Here is a 24514-nt window from a genome sequence, read left to right as displayed (position 1 = left end):
TTTCCCTTCAGACATATTCAAAACTTGTTAAATTTGTCCATATTGGGAACAAGGCAGCCGGTAGGATATTAGAAGTTGACTTGGCTTTTAGTGTTTGTCAGTGTTGTTTGTGTTCTCGTTAACTATCGAAGTGACAGCTCTCACACACCGTGATCTAATCTTTACAGAACAAACCAGCAGTTCTTTCAGAGGGTAGAAGCCAACAGATTCTACAGTCAGTCACCGCTACCTCCCAACAATCCAGGTCCAGCTCCATCCTGGGTAAGAGCCTCGAGACAGAACATGTATTGTCCACAAACTGAGATATGCTCCTGTACCCTGCTCCCAGCCTGTACCCAAAACCCACCCTTATTCCTGTATCATCCTGTACCACACTCCCAGACTGCATCCTGTGTCATCCTGTACCACACTCCCAGCCTGCATCCTGTATCATCCTGTACCACACTCCCAGCCTGCATCCTGTATCATCCTGTACCACACTCCCAGCCTGCATCCTGTATCATCCTGTACCACACTCCCAGCCTGCATCCTGTATCATCCTGTACCGCACTCCCAGCCTGCATCCTGTATCATCCTGTACCACACTCCCAGCCTGCATCCTGTATCATCCCTGTACCACACTCCCAGCCTGCATCCTGTATCATCCTGTACCACACTCCCAGCCTGCATCCTGTATCATCCTGTACCACACTCCCAGCCTGCATCCTGTATCATCCTGTACCGCACTCCCAGCCTGTACCCCACACCCGGCTTGAACCACTCACCTACCCTGTACATCTGCATCCTTCAGCAAATCTGTACCCCGAACCTAATCTGTCCTCCTGCACACAACCTGAACAGCTGCACCCCTGAACTCCTGAACAGCTGCACCCCTGCACTCCTGAAGAGCTGTACCCATGCTGTAGACCCATACTCAACCTCTACTCCAGTATCCTTCGCCCAGTCTGTATCCCCGTGCCCCGCATCTCCAATCCCAGCCTGTATCCCTGTGCCTCACATCCCCAATCCCAGCCTGTATCCCTGTGCCTCACACCCCCAATCCCAGCCTGTATCCCCGTGCCCTGCATCTCCAATCCCAGCCTGTATCCCTGTGCCTCACACCCCCAATCCCAGCCTGTCTCCCTGTGCCTCACATCCCCAATCCCAGCCTGTATCCCTGTGCCTCACACCCCCAATCCCAGCCTGTATCCCTGTGCCTCACATCCCCAATCCCAGTCTGTATCCCTGTGCCTCACATCCCCAATCCCAGCCTGTACACTTGCAGCAAATGATTGTGTCTCACTAAATTATTCCTTTTTCCGTCAGGTTAAGAAAGAAGAACACGATAGAGAAAGGAAAGAAGCAGAAAATCTCGAATATCAGAAAATGAAGGAGATTCAAAGGGAAAAAGCGAATAAACTGGAAGAAAAGAGATGGCAGGAAGAAGAGCAGAGGAAATCACAGCTCCAAACAATGCATTACCAGTGAGTTTCAAATATAAATGGAGAATCTGTGTACTGAAGGGGGCATGGCCAATTGTGGGGAGCAAAACAGAACCCCAGGGAGCCTGGAGTAACAGCGGGGAGACCCTGAGACTGCCCGAACAGTGACTGCCTGTGAACAGACTGCAACTGCCGATCTGGAGACCTTCAATGGGTTTTCAGTTGAGTACGTTCATGTGTTTATCCGGGATGTCCATCAACGCCGGGGCTGAGAGGTCGGTTCACACACTCTGCACCTTATAATGGAGAAGGGCAATGAGCAGAAACTTACTGTGTCATCGCAGTTCTATTACCTGGTCAGGTATATGTCCATGGAATTATAGACATTACCGGACAGAAGGAGACCATTCAGCCCATCGTATCTGTGCCCGAACGGCCTATTCAAATCCCACCCTCTATTTATCACCCCAGTCCTCTGCCCAGGACTGACTGCAATTCTCTGTATACCCGGTAGGACCAGTTACCTGAACTAATTCCAAGGTATTCGGTAGTTTCTGCATCAGAATCTCTTGTGTTATTTCTCTCACCCACATTGGGATTTATTTTCACCTTGCCTCCCGGGAGTAAGACTGACATAACGAATCAGCCCCCCATTATAGAAACGATTTGGAGGAGGGGACCGAATGTAACATATCAAAGTTTGCAGATGATACAAAGATGGGAGGGAAAGTAGAGAGTGAGGAGGACATAAAAAACCTACAAGGGGATATAGACAGGCTGGGTGAGTGGGCGGAGATTTGGCAGATGCAATACAATATTGGAAAATGTGAGGTTATGCACTTTGGCAGGAAAAATCAGAGAGCAAGTTATTATCTTAATGGCGAGAAACTGAAAAGTACTGCAGTGCAAAGGGATCTGGGGGTCCTAGTGCAAGAAAATCAAAAAGTTAGTTTGCAGGTGCAGCAGGTGATTCAACGGAATGTTGGCTTTTATTGCTAGGAGGATAGAATATAAAAACAGGGAGGTATTGCTGCAGTTATATAAGCTATTGTTGAGACTGCACCTGGAATACTGCATACAGTTTTGGTGTCCATACTTAAGAAAAGACATACTTGCTCTCGAGGCAGTACAAAGAAGGTTCACTCGGTTAATCCCGGGGATGAGGGGGCGGACATATGAGGAGAGGTTGAGTAGATTGGGACTCTACTCATTGGAGTTCAGAAGAATGAGAGGCGATCTTATTGAAGGGGCTTGATCGGGTGGATGCGGTAAGGATGTTCCCAAGGTTGGGTGAAACTAGAACTAGGGGGCATAATCTTAGAATAAGGGGCTGCTCTTTCAAAACTGAGATGAGGAGAAACTTCTTCACTCAGAGGGTGGTAGGTCTGTGGAATTTGCTGCCCCAGGAAGCTGTGGAAGCTACATCATTAAATAAATTTAAAACAGAAATAGACAGTATCCTGGACGTAAAGGGAATTAGGGGTTACGGGGAGCGGGCAGGAAATTGGACATGAATTTAGATTTGAGGTTAGGATCAGATCAGCCATGATCTTATTGAATGGCGGAGCAGGCTCGAGGGGCTGATTGGCCTACTCCTGCTCTTATTTCTTATGTAAACCACCCGATCTTCTTCTCCAATTAAATCAGTGGAAATTTAAATCCTCCCCCCTCCCCGCCCCTGCTCCTGTAATGAGGGGCTGATCCACAATGCAAGCTTTACACCTGGGCGGCCAGTTTAAAACCACCCCCATCGTCTCTCCCACACTCCCATACTCCCACGTACTGTCATACACAAAGGACATTCTCCTCCTTACACACACGGTGCCTTGGGGAGCCTCAGGTAGATCCCACAGGGTAACGGACAAGCTCACGTTTAACATGGCCTTTCCAACTCCTCACCGAGCACCACAAGAGGCCTGGCTCTCCTCGAGACCAGAGCGTCAGGCCCTTGAGCGCTCCAGCGGCAGAGTGTCGGAGGATCGTACAGGCGTAGACCTCCACTTTCCGGATTGTGCGATCCCAGCAAACGATGCCCCTTGCCGGGGGCTGTAGGAGTGGACAAATTACCTTCTACTTAGTTGTCAAGATGGGAAAGTTCCCCTTTAGTTTGGGGGAATAACTGTTGAGAACATCTTTCCAAATTTGTCATTTATTTTTATATTTGGGAGGATGCGTTTAAAACATTAATTCCTGCATTCGAAACCTTTCCCTTCAGACATATTCAAAACTTGTTAAATTTGTCCATATTGGGAACAAGGCAGCCGGTAGGATATTAGAAATTGACTTGGCTTTTAGTGTTTGTCAGTGTTGTTTGTGTTCTCGTTAACTATCGAAGTGACAGCTCTCACACACCGTGATCTAATCTTTACAGAACAAACCAGCAGTTCTTTCAGAGGGTAGAAGCCAACAGATTCGACAGTCAGTCACCGCTACCTCCCAACAATCCAGGTTCAGCTCCATCCTGGGTAAGAGCCTCGAGACAGAACATGTATTGTCCACAAACTGAGATATCTCTCCCTCTCCCTTAAATTAATGTCTATTTAAAACTAGCAGACATCCATTAAGAGTTCACGCATAAACCGTACCGATTGGAATTTCCACTCTTGCATGTAAACTATGGAAGGATTTTTCCAGTGTTCGATACAACGTAAGGATCTGACCTCCCCACACCAGGTGGCAGGCATACCCAATGTACAATGCACAAGCTTAGGGTGACGATCCGGATTCTTTCCCCTCAGTCTGGTTCAGTAAAAACTGAGTCGAATACATTTTAAAGTTCATCACAACTTTAATAGCAGGTCTTAGTCTGTAGCTTCAATTCAGATTCCTGAGAGAATCCGAACGATTCTAACAGAATAAGGAGACAAAGACAAAGACAAAAACTCATACCTTTATACAGATCGATAGGGGTTGGAACATCATTAACACAAGAGTCAACACCAATCATAAGCCAGGCACAGGTTGCCATGCGAGGTTACATTATTTCCGGCCAATCATAGATAATCATGTGCTGACCATGTTGCTGTTAGACATCAAAGGGGATACTTCCTCACCTTCCAACTTGGAATGTTCTTCCCTGTTCCTTCTGTTCCTTATCTCCCAACCTGGAATGTCTTTCAACTTTGGCTAAGCTCGTTACCTATATTGATCTGCCATAAACATGGAGACATTCAGACCAGTCCTTGAATCACATCAAAGACTCTACATTGATAAGACCATGCAAACCTGCTGACTACGCAAACATATGGCCCAGCAGGAGGCCAGGCCACCTGTACCAATCTCAGTTACTAACTAATTAACCCTTTCTAACCATTTTGCATTCTGCTTCTTTGCCACGTAGGCATCTTAATATTTTACCGAAAACTGACCACGTAGGGATTCTCATTCCCCCCTTTTATCATTTCATGATAACCAATTATTACGGTGCTCACTGGTTCTGCAGGTTCTGCAGCGCAGCAACATTTACGTAAGCAATAAACTATAAGAATCATAACAATGAATATGACTAGCCCTTGAACTAGAGAAGTCCCAATAGAACACAGACATGTTTCATCAATACGCCTTTGTACTCTTATCTGTTCTCAGGAACAGACTCCTTCTAAACATCTCTCAAGTAAGCTGCGAATGTCCTTGGTCAGCTAAACCTATTCATGTTAGTTTGAAAAGGCTAACATAGTCAAATATCTCATGGTGCTTTATATTTTGTTTCCAGCCTAACTAGACTGAACGGTACCTTTCAGACCATTTTACACCTGTGAATTGGTGCCCTCCCCATTATATCCCTTAATCCAAATTCTCCCTACAATATCCCTTTAGATGCTGTACCTCATCTTAACCAGGTTCCCTTCGTGTTGGCCACCAGTCCGGGTGGAAGAGAGGCAGAGCATCTGATAATCCTATCAAACTATAATTGTCTTCCCTTTTACATGCACCTTACCCCAGCGGGTGCTACTCCCGGTACCATTAAGATGTGTTCTTAGTTGAAACCACAGAGACAATGGGGACATTCTCACCCAGGCTCTGTTTTACTATCTTTGCCAAACCCTTCATCCTCTGCTTACATTTATTACATGCAATGAAAATCAAGAAGCACATTACAACAAACTGCACTCCGACTAATACATATGAAATTAATCTAATCCAAGGATGGATCTGTATATTCAGTCCCAAATTCCAGAGGTCATTTCACCAGGTGGTGACTTTAATTTGGTCATTGTCATGCTTAATGTTTTTATTGTCCTGTTGTAGGTTATAATAAACCTTCTGGGAGAGGCATATCTCCATTCGCAATGCTTTCAAGTATTTAGGCAACAGGGGTGTCAGATACCCAAATGTGTCCTGATATTCTTTTAAGTCCTTTCTGACATTCTCAGAAACTTGTAAGGTGGTGAGGTTATGCCGGTGTATCTCTACCAGTTCCTCGGGTCCAATCCGAACCAGGACTTCAGAAATGGAGTAGAATTCTGGACTTAAAATATCACGTTTTCAAATTAGTTGTAACACAATATTCGCCCTCTCCGGCATATGCCACTTAAGTGGGTTTTAGATCCGCCTCTAGGGCCTCCATGGTACAGTTAATATCCTGATTGGTACCGGTATTGTTAAACCCACACTGTGCTTCTAGGCTGTGTCCAACACTATGTGGACACACAGTGACAACATGTCCAGTAACACATCCCTTTAATTTTGTTCCAGCCAATCAGCTTAAATCTACGTCCTCTAGTTCTTGAACCCTCTGCTAGGGGAAACAGGTACTTCCTGTCTACTTTATCTGGGCCCCTCATAATCTTGTAATTTTGTATCCATCGTGCGGATATCTTTTAAATATTGTTTCTCCCAATTTTATTGTTAACTGATGGGAACCTAACCCTGAATTTTGGAAATCCAAATTACTGTGTCCCTCTTTACTTTAATTTCAGTCCTTTTGATTGATACCAGTGTTTCCTGACTGTTTCATTAATTAGTCGCTTTCTCTATGGACCATGTGTCAGTGCCTTGTTTAAAAGGATTTCTCACTCGCCTGGACCACATTAACCATTTTCCTGTTGTGCTGTTGTCAAGTAACTGAGCCTGTCTGAGACTCATTCTTCACTGTATCTTCTTCATGTATCTCCGCATACTAGCAGCATCTCATAGGAATGAGCTTAGTGTTCTTGGATATTAACTTTCTGCTGGCCAGTCTCTTCTTCCTCATGGTATTTCCGAACATTTTCCATGGCACACATCATATGTCCTGTAGGATTCAGTCCTGTAAAAGCAACTGGTTTGTTTAAAGAGTGGTTGCAATAGCTCACCAGGCCATAGGCCTTTGTAATCATGTTCTTCATCCTGATCTCCGTTTCAGATGATGGCAACATATCTTTTATGTCCACTGTAGCCATTCTTAGGTTTTCAGGTTATCTTATCAAAAAGATCAGGGGTGTCTAGAGTGCTTATCTCCCCCTGCATGGTCCCGATGTCAGGGTAGTGGCCAGGCTATTGAGTGTAGTTTTCTCATTATTCATTATAGGCAAGGACACAAATATCTCCACGAGAAAGCTATCAATTTACTATTCTCAACTACACTTTCCTGACTTCCACTAGATTGTATATTTATGCCAGATTGATTTTTTTATCATGCCCAATTCAATGACTTTAGAGAAATTCCCATTTCTCCCCAACTCGAGCACTCTGTCTCGGAAGACAACAAATAGGTTAAAACAAAACAAATCAAAATGTTTTCAAAAGAAGAGAATCAGGTTGATATCACCACGCTGTGACATTTGGTATCCGCTGATGTCTGCAGCTAAAGTCTTAAATCTTTAACACCACTGGATCGTTTCCTGCACCAAATTTCTCCAGCAAAGGTTGCACCGTAACTTTGTAACTACTCTTGGTAATCCTGCACCATCAACACTCACGTGGTCCCAAAAAAAAAACCAGGGTCACCTGTTTTAAAAGAAACACAGAAAATCCATTGCGGCTCTTCTTGAGAGCCCAAGTGATTAATTTGTCAAATCTTCATTTATTATTTATTTATCCAAAGGAATAATCCCTTTACCCGAAACAAATTCAGAAAACAAAACAGGAGAGAGAAATTGCCTAGTTCCACTCTCGCTCTCTCTCTGAAGCACGCAGCCTGTCTGAAATAAACACAGTCTCTCCCACATACAGATGTACGCAGGGCTGCAGACTGGAATTTCTAACTCCAAGTCCTAATCTCTGTGTTTTCAAGATGTAACCATATTAAGCAGATATCATTAGCAGCCGCCTGCTAAGATACGTTATATTCCTCTTTTATTAATGGTTTTGGCATGTGTTTCTAGCACTGTAGCTATCCTTTGCAAATATATGGTCAGCATTTGATCCTCAGACAATTCCTTATCTGTATTTTCATTTATCTTTTAATATATCTTTAATGCGAGACCCTAAATCTCTGACCTTTTGATCTAATGTTGTCAAATCAATGGTGTTAACAACTGAGGCAAAGGCAGTTGCTATATCACTTATCACAGGTCTTTACGTCTCCATATTTGCCTATCTCTTTTTACGATGTCCACCTCCATTCCATGTCGCTCTTTGTTTTAACACTTGAGTTAGTAGGTGTTGATCTAATTGTTGAGTTTTCTTAGCAGTCTCAATGCGAGTTATATAATTTGTCAGGGAAGGTCTCCCCTCTTTGGTCAGATCTTGTATTCTACTATTAATTTCAAATAAAATTGAATAGCCCCAGAACTTGTCAAAACTTCCTTATCATACTGTGGCGGGGTAAAACTGATAGGTGTTTAGTACCCTGTGTCAGTACATAGCTCAAGTAATGGACTTCCAATTGTCTAACCTATGCTTCCTTTTCATATGATTTGTTTTACATTCCTTTCTTATCAATTTTTCACTGTAGCGTGAAAACTTATATCTCAGTCAATTGTAGCCTTTGGCATTTCCGAGTGATTGGGACAATTTTACTAATATAACCTATACCAATTGTTACCCCATGTTCACCTGTGTTCTGGGCAAGCCTCAGACAGTTCTCAACCGACTGGGTCATTTCTATCTGTTTGAACTGCTCTTGGCATGACAGTCTGGCTTCTTGGGATGGAAGGGGTTAACATTAACTTGCTCTTGTGGTAGGAGTAACTTGATCCTTCTCCCTTTGAGATTAAGTTCCCACCTTCAAAATTTCACTTCACACAGGTTTGACTGATTTTTTTACTTCTCACATTTGTGGATTGCTTTATACTATATTTTTGCACACTATTTTTTCACATACTTTTAGTGGATGTGATTATAATCAACGCTCCGAGCTGTTCCAGCTTTCCGACTTTTCCTATCACAATGATCCTGATAGTTTTTTTAATCTATCCCGTTAATTTTTAACCTCTTTTTAAACCACAGCCAATCACAAAATAAACATTCAAAATGCCAATTTTTTGAAGATCCCATGTCTGGAATTTAACATGCCCATACTTTATAAGAACCAGAATTTAATAGGTCACTTAACCTCAATAACTCCAATTTTAATTCAGCAGTATCAGAATTAAACACACGACAAGACAGATACATTACACAAAGGAAGAAAACACGCAAGACACAGTAAGAAGGGGGCGTGGCCCACAACACCGACAAAAAAAACACTGATCAAGACAGGCTTTTTAAAGGGACAAAGGGACAGTACACTTAAACAACAGAACCTTTCTTTTTCGGGTCTCTGTCTTTTAAACATTTGTCTAGTCACTTAATTCTATCCATATTTTTTTTTACAGTACTGTCTCCATAAAGCAATTAGTTGTTTGGCGGTGGTACCTCTGTTATTTTTCCAAATTAATTCCTGAGCCTTTTTGGCGGCATCTAAGTTTTTAGTCAGTGATATTTTGATCACTAGTTCCTGTTTATATCCAATCACCAGGAACTTAAACCCTGACTACCCTCAGTGATATTAACCACTGACCTACCGCTTACAAGTTATTCCCTCAGTGATATTCGACCACTGACCTCTTCCTGCTATTTCTGTGTATTCGCCAGACTACACACGAGTGTTAGCGATTGGACGATTCGTCGTCAGACTGACGGATTGGAGGAAAACCGACGTAGTAAATTAAGACTACTTACATCGAGGCGCCATTTCCTTCCTCCGTGTCTGAGACAATCCGCCTCTTACTCCGCGAACTCTCGGTGAACGACCGTTAAGATCCCCGTACGGGCCACCAAATGACGATCTGGATTCTTTCCCCTCAGTCTGGTTCAGCAAAAACTGAGTCGAGTACATTTTAAAGTTCATCACAACTTTAATAGCAGCTTCAATTCAGATTCCTGAGAGAATCCGAACGATTCTAACAGAATAAGGAGACAAAGACAAAGACAAAAACTCATACCTTTATACAGATCGATAGGGGTTGGAACATCATTAACACAAGAGTCAACACCAATCATAAGCCGGGCACAGGTTGCCATGCGAGGTTACATTATTTCCGGCCAATCATAGAGAATCATGTGCTGACCATGTTGCTGTTAGACATCAACGGGGATACTTCCTCACCTTCCAACTTGGAATGTTCTTCCCTGTTCCTTCTGTTCCTTATCTCCCAACCTGGAATGTCTTTCAACTTTGGCTAAGCTCATTACCTATATTGATCTGCCATAAACATGGAGACATTCAGACCAGTCCTTGAATCACATCAAAGACTCTACATTGATAAGACCATGCAAACCTGCTGACTACGCAAACATACGGCCCAGCAGGAGGCCAGGCCACCTGTACCAATCTCAGTTACTAACTAATTAACCCTTTCTAACCATTTTGCATTCTGCTTCTTTGCCACGTAGGCATCTTAATATTTTACCGAAAACTGACCACGTAGGGATTCTCAAGGGGATCAGCAATATGCTCAAGGAATGTTTTCTGAATGTTACATACTTTGTTCTAATAGAACCATAAATGTTTACAGCACAAAAGGTGGCCATTCAGCCCATTGTGTCCGTGCTGGCTCTTTACCAAAGCATTCCAAATCTAACCCCACTGCCCTGCTCTCTCCCTATAGCTCTATATCTTCCTCTGCTTGAAATGTTTCTCCAGTCTTTCCTTAAAAGATGCAATGGTCTCTTCCTCAACCACTCCCTGTGGCAAAACATTCCATGCTCCATCAACTCTCTGGTGTTGTCACATGTCATAGAATGGTACAGCACAGAAGGAGGCTATTCGGCCCATCATGCCTGTGCCGGCTCTTTGATAAAGCCATCTAATTAGTCCCACTCCTTTGCTCTTTCCCCTTAGCCCTGCAAATGTTATCAGTGGAGTCTGACTGTTGCTGTGCAATTAATTGTCCTTGGTTTCCAGTATCTACTGGGATGGTTAGTCAAACACAAACTATCGAACTAGGTGACACGTGCGACCGTGTTAAGTTAGTTGATGTGCCGATTAGGTCATTGTGTTGCCCTTTTTGTTCATATAAAAACTTATGGCTGAAATGTGCTTTCAAAATGAAATCTCGAGAGAAAAGACAGAGCTCTTAAAACTTAAATGGTGTACATTGACCAATAATATGACATTGTCAGATATTAAAAGAGGTCAAAGTTCAGCTTCTTGGGGCCTACATCTGCTCCATTTCTCAGGGAGCTAGCTGGCTCCTTTGAGGATCGTGCAGCTCACTGGATGAAACCCTTGTAGAAACTCAGTGTCGCTGCCCAACTCCAAATCAGCCGGATGGCTGCCGGGTGACGTTACGTTGCAGAGACAGGCCGAGTCTTGGAGCTTTCCCACACCTCTTCCCTCCACATGAAGCAATGAACCGCGTTGAAACACTTGATGGTTTAAATTGCGCCGTGTGGTGCCATCCTGATGAAGTGACTGGCACCTCCTCAGGCTCTTTTCATTGCCAGATAAATAAAGCTGGGAGCCAGACAATTTTCGGGAGACAGTGCCCCTTTAACTGGGGACCAAACGCCACCTGTGCGGAGAGTCACAATGTCTGTTTGTGTTTGTATCTTAGGCCAAGAGCCAGACCTCCAGAGAAACTCAGAGACAGACAGAACAGCAGAAACTGCAGCAGCAGGAAGAGGAAGAGAGGATGAAGGTAATGGAGATCTCAAAATGAAAATGCCACCCACACGTGATAGCTTCCTTGTACAAAATGGGAAATAACTGTCCCAAAATTGCCTTTTCTGGGAATTTTCTAGCTGCCTTGTAAAGGATGGGAATTCCCTCCACCCCTTACAAGTAAGATGAGGGCTTGAGGGGCTCACACTTCCCTAAGCCACTAAGGGGAAGGGATCACGGTGCAATTGGTGGATCTGGTGTACCGAGTGAGTGGAGGCATTTTGTCCTCCCCGAAGGCATCCTGAGAGAGGAGAGCAGGTGTCTCTCCCATGGAGCCACGGCCACTCTCCCGGGCCGGTGCCTCAGCACTCCTGTGGCTCTGCTGGAGATCAGAGTGCGGAAGCCCCTGTCCATTGTGGTCCCACACCCAAGATGGGAGGCCGCCTGTGCTGCCGCGGACGCTGTCAGAGCTGACGAGAGGCTCCATGTTGGTTGGTTATCACTGTGGTGTTGATGGAGCTGACCGCTGGGCCCATGTTGGACAGAATGGTCGTCATGTTCTGCGCGAAGCCTTGACACAAGTTACAGCTGGACTCCTCGTGCTCTGCGACATTGAGCAAGCCCACTGGCAGGCTGCCCAGTGCACCTAGCATTTCCTGGTGTATGTCCATCAGCCTCCTTCAGTAGCCCAGGCCTTCGAGGTCTGCATTTGAGCCCTCTGCAGTGCGCAAGCTGGTATCTTTGACATCCTATCCCCCTGCCCTGGTTACTGTGCACTTGTGCCCGCCGAGTCGGCAGGTGCAGATCGCTCCTCTTACCTAGCCTCTAAATTCCGCCTGGTGCCAGTATCTGAGCTGGTGCTCACGAGAGTCAGATCGAGTGACGGTGCATCTCCCGATAGTCCGAGCTCCACTTGCTCCATTGGCACAATATCAGCAGCTGAAATGAAAGAGAGGGACAAGGGTTAGCTTGTGGTGTGAGGGGACAGCAGAGAGAGAGAAGAGAGTGGTAAAAGCATCTGCATCTTGTGTGTGGGGGCGAGAGAGAAATCAGGAGGGACAAAGAGGATGAGGTATAAAGAAACCCTGCACGTTGCCAGTCACAGTGGGGTCAACTCATCCCTCACCCCGTGATTGCCAGCACAGTTTCCTCGAGGTGGGGAGGGATGAGGGTTAGTAGACTCTTCCTCCTCCAGTCCTGGCCTGTTTCCTCATGTTGTGTACAACCTTCTCCTGCAAGGAACATGGCAGAATGTTGCTGAGATTCATGTGGAGCGTTTGGAGAATGTGGTGGTCATGGTGGAATAGCTGATAGTGTGTGTGTGAGTTGTGGGTAAGTGCTGGTTGTGATGGTGGTGAGTGGTGAGGAGAAGGAGGGGCAGTGACTGTGGGAGGTGAGGCGGGGTGAGAAGAGTGCTGTCATTGTAATTAATGAGGGTGTAAGTGATGCAGCTGTCAGTAGAGGCTTCACGAGAGCAGTGTTCTTACCTTGACAACTCGGATAAGATCATTACATTTCTTCCGCCACATCTCCCCGCAAGGCTTCTCGCATTGGTGCTCTCCGCCACTTCCTCTCATTGTCAGCGAGACTCGTGTTTTGAGGGCTTCCTGCCCCTGGGGGTAGAGGGGGAGAGGATGTCCCTCCTCCTGTCCTCTGCCTGGACCAAAGCTTCCAGTTCAGCATCTGAGATCCTAGGCGCCCACTCGGCCGCTTCTTCATCCATCTCGTGCACAAGTTCCTCCTGCAGCCTAAAGGCACCCCCCTTTAAGAGGTGCAGGTGCCTTTAAGTGGCGTCATGGACCCCCCCCTCAATAATAGGCGACGTGAAGCCAAAAAGTAGAGATGGCTGCATGTCGCCATTATTGTAAATAGCAGGCAGCACGAATATCGCGTGCACTCTCTCGAGGCAGCACCTGTAGTGCGATCACAGGCTCAGTCCAATTTCTAGGCCTATGGGTTCAATAGGTAAAGAGTTCACTCCACATGATAACACTGTGTTTTCTTTCACAAGAGTGATCTCTTGACAGAAATGGACTCCCAAATGGAAGCAGCAAGACAAAAATGCCTTCAGGAAGAACACAGGAGGTGTGTATTGCACATTGTATAAAGCTAACAAGGGACAACAATATTCAGATGTTCACTCCTTCCCATATATTTCTACCGGTACCTGTTGTGTGAGGGAAATGCTTGATCTTTAAGTCAGTACATAATGTGCACAAAGTCTATGACACAATGATATGACGGAGCTCTGTGTAACTGTAGTAGTGAGTAAGTTTTTTTTATTCATTCATGGGATGTGGGCGTCGCTGGCGCGAATGTTAGTTGCCACTTATGAGCCCAAGCCTGGATGTTGTCCAGGTCTTGCTGCTTGCGGGCTCGGACTGCTTCATTATCTGAGGGGTTCCCAATGGAACTGAACACTCATCAGCAATCATCAGCGAACATCCCCGTTTCTGACCTTATGATGGAGGGAAGGTCATTGATGAAGCAGCTGAAGATGGTTGGGCCTAGGACACTGCCCTGAGGAACTCCTGCAGCAATGTCCTGGGGCTGAGATGATTGGCCTCCAACAACCACTACCATCTTCCTTTGTGCTAGGTATGACTCCAGCCACTGGAGAGTTTTCCCCTGATTCTCATTGACTTCAATTTTACTCGGGCTCCTTGGTGCCACACTCGGTCAAATGCTGTCTTGATGTCAAGGGCAGTCACTCTCACCTCACCTCTGGAATTCAGCTCTTTTGTCCATGTTTGGACCAAGGCTGTAATGAGGTCTGGAGCTGAGTGGTCCTGGCGGAACCCAAACTGAGCATCGGTGAGCAGGTTATTGGTGAGTAAGTGCCGCTTGATAGCACTGTCGACGACACCTTCCATCACTTTGCTGATGATTGAGAGTAGACTGATGGGGCGGTAATTGGCTGGATTGGATTTGTCCTGCTTTTTGTGGACAGGACATACCTGGGTAATTTTCCACATTGTCGGGTGGATGCCAGTGTTGTAGCTGTACTGGAACAGCTTGGCTAGAGGCACGGCTAGTTCTGGAGCACAAATTTTCAGAATTACAGCCGGGATGTTGTCGGGGCCCATAGCCTTTGCTGTGATGGGGCTCTGTGTAACTGTTTGATGTGTAATGACAATAATATTTAATTTGTGTTTTCTCTCTCCTAAAAGGAAAAACAGTGCATTCTTGGACAATCTAGAAAGGAGACAACGGTCCAGTGAGAATTTCCATAGCTTTGCACCTCCTTTATCCAATGAGAGCGTTGAACATGACACCAAACAGCATGTCGCTGCATCGACCTTTTATGAAGATCTGGAGAAGGTGAAGCAACACAGTGCCAGGATTGCGATCGAAGATGCAGCCTGTAGTGACACTCCTGAAGGTAAAGGGACATTTCAACAGCGACATAAACCACCACATTATACAGCAACATAAACCACCACATTACACCGCAATATAAACCACCACATTACACCGCAATATAAACCACCACATTACACAGTGATATAAACCACCACATTACACCGCAATATAAACCACCACATTACACAGTGATATAAACCACCACATTACACAGTGATATAAACCACCACATTACACAGTGATATAAACCACCACATTACACAGCAATATAAACCACCACATTACAAAGCAATATAAACCACCACATTATACAGCAACATAAACCACCACATTACACAGCAATATAAACCACCACATTACACAGCAATATAAACCACCACATTACACAGTGATATAAACCACCACATTACACAGTGATATAAACCACCACATTACACAGTAATATAAACCACCACATTACACAGTGATATAAACCACCACATTATACAGCAACATAAACTACCACATAACACAGCAATATAAACCACCACATTACACAGCGATATAAACCACCACATTACACAGCAATATAAACCACCACATTACACAGTAATATAAACCACCACATTACACAGCAATATAAACTACCACATAACACAGCAATATAAACCACCACATTACACAGCGATATAAACCACCACATTACACAGCAACATAAACCACCACATTACACAGCAATATAAACCACCACATTACACAGTGATATAAACCACCACATTACACAGCAAAATAAACCACCACATTACACAGCGATGTAAACCACCACATTACACAGTGATATAAACCACCACATTACACAGCAACATAAACCACCACATTACACAGCAATATAAACCACCACATTACACAGTGATATAAACCACCACATTACAAAGTGATATAAACCACCACATTACACAGCAACATAAACCACCACATTACACAGCAATATAAACCACCACATTACACAGTGATATAAACCACCACATTACACAGCAATATAAACTACCACATAACACAGCAATATAAACACAGCAATATAAACCACCACATTACACAGCGATATAAACCACCACATTACACAGCAATATAAACCACCACATTACACAGTGATATAAACCACCACATTACACAGCAATATAAACCACCACATTACACAGCAATATAAACCACCACATAACACAGCAATATAAACCACCACATTACACAGCAATATAAACCACCACATTACACAGCGATATAAACCACCACATTACACAGTGATATAAACCACCGTATTACAGAGCAATATAAACCACCACATAACACAGCAATATAAACCGCCACATTACACAGCAATATAAACCACCACATAACACAGCAATATAAACCGCCACATTACACAGCAATATAAACCACCACATAACACAGCAATATAAACCACCACATTACACAGCAATATAAACCACCACATTACACAGCGATGTAAACCACCACATTACACAGCAATATAAACCACCACATTACACAGCAATATAAACCACCACATTACACAGCAATATAAACCACCACATTACACAGTAATATAAACCACCGTATTACAGAGCAATATAAACCACCACATTACACAGCGATATAAACCACCACATTACACAGCAATATAAACCACCGTATTACAGAGCAATATAAACCACCACATTACACAGCGATATAAACCACCACATTACACAGCGATATAAACCACCACATTACACAGTAATATAAACCACCACATAACACAGCAATATAAACCGCCACATTACACAGCAATATAAACCACCACATAACACAGTGATATAAACCACCACGTTACACAGTGATATAAACCACCACATTACACAGTAATATAAACCACCACATTACACAGTGATATAAACCACCACGTAACACAGCAATATAAACCACCACATTACACAGCAATATAAACCACCACATTACACAGCAATATAAACCACCACGTTACACAGTGATATAAACCACCACGTTACACAGTGATATAAACCACCACATTACACAGTAATATAAACCGCCACATTACACAGTGATATAAACCACCACATTACACAGCGATATAAACCACCACATTACACAGTGATATAAACCACCACGTTACACAGTGATATAAACCACCACATTACACAGTGATATAAACCACCACATTACACAGCGATATAAACCACCACATTACACAGTGATATAAACCACCACATTACACAGCAATATAAACCACCACATTACACAGTGATATAAACCACCACGTAACACAGCAATATAAACCACCACGTTACACAGTGATATAAACCACCACATTACACAGCAATATAAACCACCACATTACACAGCGATATAAACCACCACATAACACAGTGATATAAACCACCACATTACACAGTGATATAAACCACCACATTACACAGCAATATAAACCACCACATTACACAGCAATATAAACCACCACGTAACACAGCAATATAAACCACCACATTACACAGCAATATAAACCACCACATTACACAGCGATATAAACCACCACATTACACAGTGATATAAACCACCACGTAACACAGCAATATAAACCACCACATTACACAGCAATATAAACCACCACATTACACAGTGATATAAACCACCACATTACACAGCGATATAAACCACCACATTACACAGTGATATAAACCACCACATTACACAGCGACAAAAACCACCACATTACACAGCGATATAAACCACCACATTACACAGTGATATAAACCACCACGTAACACAGCAATATAAACCACCACATTACACAGCAATATAAACCACCACATTACACAGTGATATAAACCACCACATTACACAGTGATATAAACCACCACATTACACAGTAATATAAACCACCACATTACACAGTGATATAAACCACCACATTACACAGTGATATAAACCACCACATTACACAGTGATATAAACCACCACATTACACAGCGATATAAACCACCACATTACACAGCAATATAAACCACCACATTACACAGCAATATAAACCACCACATTACACAGTGATATAAACCACCACATTACACAGCGATATAAACCACCACATTACACAGCTATATAAACCACCACATTACACAGTGATATAAACCACCACGTTACACAGTAATATAAACCACCACATTACACAGTGATATAAACCACCACATTACACAGCAATATAAACCACCGTATTACACAGCAATATAAACCACCACATTACACAGTAATATAAACCACCACATTACACAGTAATATAAACCACCACATTACACAGCAATATAAACCACCGTATTACACAGCAATATAAACCACCACATTACACAGCAATATAAACCACCGTATTACACAGCAATATAAACCACCACATTACACAGCGATATAAACCACCACATTACACAGCAATATAAACCACCACATTACACAGTGATATAAACCACCACATTACACAGCAATATAAACCACCACATTACACAGCGATATAAACCACCACATTACACAGCAATATAAACCACCACATTACACAGTGATATAAACCACCACATTACACAGTAATATAAACCACCACATTACACAGCGATATAAACCACCACGTAACACAGCAATATAAACCACCACATTACACAGCAATATAAACCACCACATTACACAGTGATATAAACCACCACGTTACACAGTGATATAAACCACCACATTACACAGCAATATAAACCACCACATTACACAGCAATATAAACCACCACGTTACACAGTGATATAAACCACCACATTACACAGCGATATAAACCACCACATTACACAGCAATATAAACCACCACATTACACAGCGATGAAAACCACCACATTACACAGCGATGTAAACCACCACATTACACAGCAATATAAACCACCACATAACACAGCAATATAAACCACCACATTACACAGCAATATAAACCACCACATTACACGGCGATGTAAACCACCACATTACACAGCAATATAAACCACCACATTACACAGCAATATAAACCACCACATTACACAGTAATATAAACCACCGTATTACAGAGCAATATAAACCACCACATTACACAGCGATATAAACCACCACATTACACAGCAATATAAACCACCGTATTACAGAGCAATATAAACCACCACATTACACAGCGATATAAACCACCACATGACACAGCAATATAAACCACCACATTACACAGCAATATAAACCACCGTATTACAGAGCAATATAAACCACCACATTACACAGTAATATAAACCACCACATTACACAGCGATATAAACCACCACATTACACAGCGATATAAACCACCACATTATACAGTGATATAAACCACCACATTACACAGTAATATAAACCACCACATTACACAGTAATATAAACCACCACATTACACAGTAATATAAACCACCACATTACACAGTAATATAAACCACCACATTACACAGTAATATAAACCACCACATTACAGAGCAATATAAACCACCACATTACACAGCAATATAAACCACCACATTACACAGCAATATAAACCACCACATTACACAGCAATATAAACCACCACATTACACAGTGATATAAACCACCACATTACACAGCAATATAAACCACCACATTACACAGCAATATAAACCACCACATTACACAGCAATATAAACCACCACATTACACAGCAATATAAACCACCACATTACACAGCAATATAAACCACCACATTACACAGTAATATAAACCACCACATTTCACAGCAATATAAACCACCACATTACACAGTAATATAAACCAGCACATTACACAGCAATATAAACCACCACATTACACAGCAATATAAACCAGCACATTACACAGCAATATAAACCACCACATTACACAGTAATATAAACCACCGTATTACAGAGCGATATAAACCACCACATTACACAGCGATATAAACCACCACATTACACAGTAATATAAACCACCGTATTACAGAGCAATATAAACCACCACATTACACAGCGATATAAACCACCACATTACACAGCAATATAAACCACCACATGACACAGCAATATAAACCACCACATTACACAGCAATATAAACCACCGTATTACAGAGCAATATAAACCACCACATTACACAGCAATATAAACCACCACATTACACAGTAATATAAACCACCACATTACACAGCGATATAAACCACCACATTACACAGCAATATAAACCACCACATTATACAGTGATATAAACCACCACATTACACAGTGATATAAACCACCACATTACACAGCAATATAAACCACCACATTACACAGCAATATAAACCACCACGTAACACAGCAATATAAACCACCACATTACACAGCAATATAAACCACCACATTACACAGCGATATAAACCACCACATTACACAGTGATATAAACCACCACGTAACACAGCAATATAAACCACCACATTACACAGCAATATAAACCACCACATTACACAGTGATATAAACCACCACATTACACAGCGATATAAACCACCACATTACACAGTGATATAAACCACCACGTTACACAGTGATATAAACCACCACATTACACAGCGATATAAACCACCACATTACACAGCGATATAAACCACCACATTACACAGTGATATAAACCACCACGTAACACAGCAATATAAACCACCACATTACACAGCAATATAAACCACCACATTACACAGTGATATAAACCACCACATTACACAGTGATATAAACCACCACATTACACAGTAATATAAACCACCACATTACACAGTGATATAAACCACCACATTACACAGTGATATAAACCACCACATTACACAGTGATATAAACCACCACATTACACAGCGATATAAACCACCACATTACACAGCAATATAAACCACCACATTACACAGCAATATAAACCACCACATTACACAGTGATATAAACCACCACATTACACAGCGATATAAACCACCACATTACACAGCAATATAAACCACCACATTACACAGTGATATAAACCACCACGTTACACAGTAATATAAACCACCACATTACACAGTGATATAAACCACCACATTACACAGCAATATAAACCACCGTATTACACAGCAATATAAACCACCACATTACACAGCGATATAAACCACCACATTACACAGCAATATAAACCACCACATTACACAGTGATATAAACCACCACATTACACAGCAATATAAACCACCACATTACACAGCGATATAAACCACCACATTACACAGCAATATAAACCACCACATTACACAGTGATATAAACCACCACATTACACAGTAATATAAACCACCACATTACACAGCGATATAAACCACCACGTAACACAGCAATATAAACCACCACATTACACAGCAATATAAACCACCACATTACACAGTGATATAAACCACCACGTTACACAGTGATATAAACCACCACATTACACAGCAATATAAACCACCACATTACACAGCAATATAAACCACCACGTTACACAGTGATATAAACCACCACATTACACAGCGATATAAACCACCACATTACACAGCAATATAAACCACCACATTACACAGCGATGAAAACCACCACATTACACAGCGATGTAAACCACCACATTACACAGCAATATAAACCACCACATAACACAGCAATATAAACCACCACATTACACAGCAATATAAACCACCACATTACACGGCGATGTAAACCACCACATTACACAGCAATATAAACCACCACATTACACAGCAATATAAACCACCACATTACACAGTAATATAAACCACCGTATTACAGAGCAATATAAACCACCACATTACACAGCGATATAAACCACCACATTACACAGCAATATAAACCACCGTATTACAGAGCAATATAAACCACCACATTACACAGCGATATAAACCACCACATGACACAGCAATATAAACCACCACATTACACAGCAATATAAACCACCGTATTACAGAGCAATATAAACCACCACATTACACAGTAATATAAACCACCACATTACACAGCGATATAAACCACCACATTACACAGCGATATAAACCACCACATTATACAGTGATATAAACCACCACATTACACAGTAATATAAACCACCACATTACACAGTAATATAAACCACCACATTACACAGTAATATAAACCACCACATTACACAGTAATATAAACCACCACATTACACAGTAATATAAACCACCACATTACAGAGCAATATAAACCACCACATTACACAGCAATATAAACCACCACATTACACAGCAATATAAACCACCACATTACACAGCAATATAAACCACCACATTACACAGTGATATAAACCACCACATTACACAGCAATATAAACCACCACATTACACAGCAATATAAACCACCACATTACACAGCAATATAAACCACCACATTACACAGCAATATAAACCACCACATTACACAGCAATATAAACCACCACATTACACAGTAATATAAACCACCACATTTCACAGCAATATAAACCACCACATTACACAGTAATATAAACCAGCACATTACACAGCAATATAAACCACCACATTACACAGCAATATAAACCAGCACATTACACAGCAATATAAACCACCGTATTACAGAGCAATATAAACCACCACATTACACAGCGATATAAACCACCACATTACACAGCAATATAAACCACCGTATTACAGAGCAATATAAACCACCGTATTACAGAGCAATATAAACCACCACATTACACAGCAATATAAACCACCACATTACACAGCGATGTAAACCACCACATTACACAGCGATGTAAACCACCACATTACACAGCAATATAAACCACCACATAACACAGCAATATAAACCACCACATTACACAGCAATATAAACCACCACATTACACGGCGATGTAAACCACCACATTACACAGCAATATAAACCACCACATTACACAGCAATATAAACCACCACATTACACAGTAATATAAACCACCGTATTACAGAGCGATATAAACCACCACATTACACAGCGATATAAACCACCACATTACACAGTAATATAAACCACCGTATTACAGAGCAATATAAACCACCACATTACACAGCGATATAAACCACCACATTACACAGCAATATAAACCACCACATGACACAGCAATATAAACCACCACATTACACAGCAATATAAACCACCGTATTACAGAGCAATATAAACCACCACATTACACAGCAATATAAACCACCACATTACACAGTAATATAAACCACCACATTACACAGCGATATAAACCACCACATTACACAGCAATATAAACCACCACATTATACAGTGATATAAACCACCACATTACACAGTGATATAAACCACCACATTACACAGCAATATAAACCACCACATTACACAGCAATATAAACCACCACGTAACACAGCAATATAAACCACCACATTACACAGCAATATAAACCACCACATTACACAGCGATATAAACCACCACATTACACAGTGATATAAACCACCACGTAACACAGCAATATAAACCACCACATTACACAGCAATATAAACCACCACATTACACAGTGATATAAACCACCACATTACACAGCGATATAAACCACCACATTACACAGTGATATAAACCACCACGTTACACAGTGATATAAACCACCACATTACACAGCGATATAAACCACCACATTACACAGCGATATAAACCACCACATTACACAGTGATATAAACCACCACGTAACACAGCAATATAAACCACCACATTACACAGCAATATAAACCACCACATTACACAGTGATATAAACCACCACATTACACAGTGATATAAACCACCACATTACACAGTAATATAAACCACCACATTACACAGTGATATAAACCACCACATTACACAGTGATATAAACCACCACATTACACAGTGATATAAACCACCACATTACACAGCGATATAAACCACCACATTACACAGCAATATAAACCACCACATTACACAGCAATATAAACCACCACATTACACAGTGATATAAACCACCACATTACACAGCGATATAAACCACCACATTACACAGCAATATAAACCACCACATTACACAGTGATATAAACCACCACGTTACACAGTAATATAAACCACCACATTACACAGTGATATAAACCACCACATTACACAGCAATATAAACCACCGTATTACACAGCAATATAAACCACCACATTACACAGTAATATAAACCACCACATTACACAGTAATATAAACCACCACATTACACAGCAATATAAACCACCGTATTACACAGCAATATAAACCACCACATTACACAGCAATATAAACCACCGTATTACACAGCAATATAAACCACCACATTACACAGCGATATAAACCACCACATTACACAGCAATATAAACCACCACATTACACAGTGATATAAACCACCACATTACACAGCAATATAAACCACCACATTACACAGCGATATAAACCACCACATTACACAGCAATATAAACCACCACATTACACAGTGATATAAACCACCACATTACACAGTAATATAAACCACCACATTACACAGCGATATAAACCACCACGTAACACAGCAATATAAACCACCACATTACACAGCAATATAAACCACCACATTACACAGTGATATAAACCACCACGT

The 24514-nt window shown here is 41.9% G+C and overlaps 1 protein-coding gene across 2 annotated transcripts in view; it reads left to right on the top strand.

Annotated features, from left to right (window-relative positions):
- Nucleotides 1-24514, top strand: part of epsti1 (epithelial stromal interaction 1) — an 88228-nt gene that overhangs the window by 44371 nt on the left and 19343 nt on the right. For both annotated transcript variants that reach the window (XM_067992515.1, XM_067992516.1), the window contains exons 8-13: nt 168-261; nt 1306-1463; nt 3793-3886; nt 11384-11467; nt 13442-13515; nt 14601-14812. In XM_067992515.1, the coding sequence (XP_067848616.1) occupies nt 168-261; nt 1306-1463; nt 3793-3886; nt 11384-11467; nt 13442-13515; nt 14601-14812 (716 nt within the window). The remainder of the gene's footprint in view (nt 1-167; nt 262-1305; nt 1464-3792; nt 3887-11383; nt 11468-13441; nt 13516-14600; nt 14813-24514) is intronic.

The sequence above is a fragment of the Heptranchias perlo genome, chromosome 11 (genome assembly GCF_035084215.1).
Source record: "Heptranchias perlo isolate sHepPer1 chromosome 11, sHepPer1.hap1, whole genome shotgun sequence".
Classification (NCBI taxonomy): domain Eukaryota; kingdom Metazoa; phylum Chordata; class Chondrichthyes; order Hexanchiformes; family Hexanchidae; genus Heptranchias; species Heptranchias perlo.
Note: the sequence above shows the minus strand (reverse complement) of the source record. Positions and strands in the feature narration are given on the sequence as shown.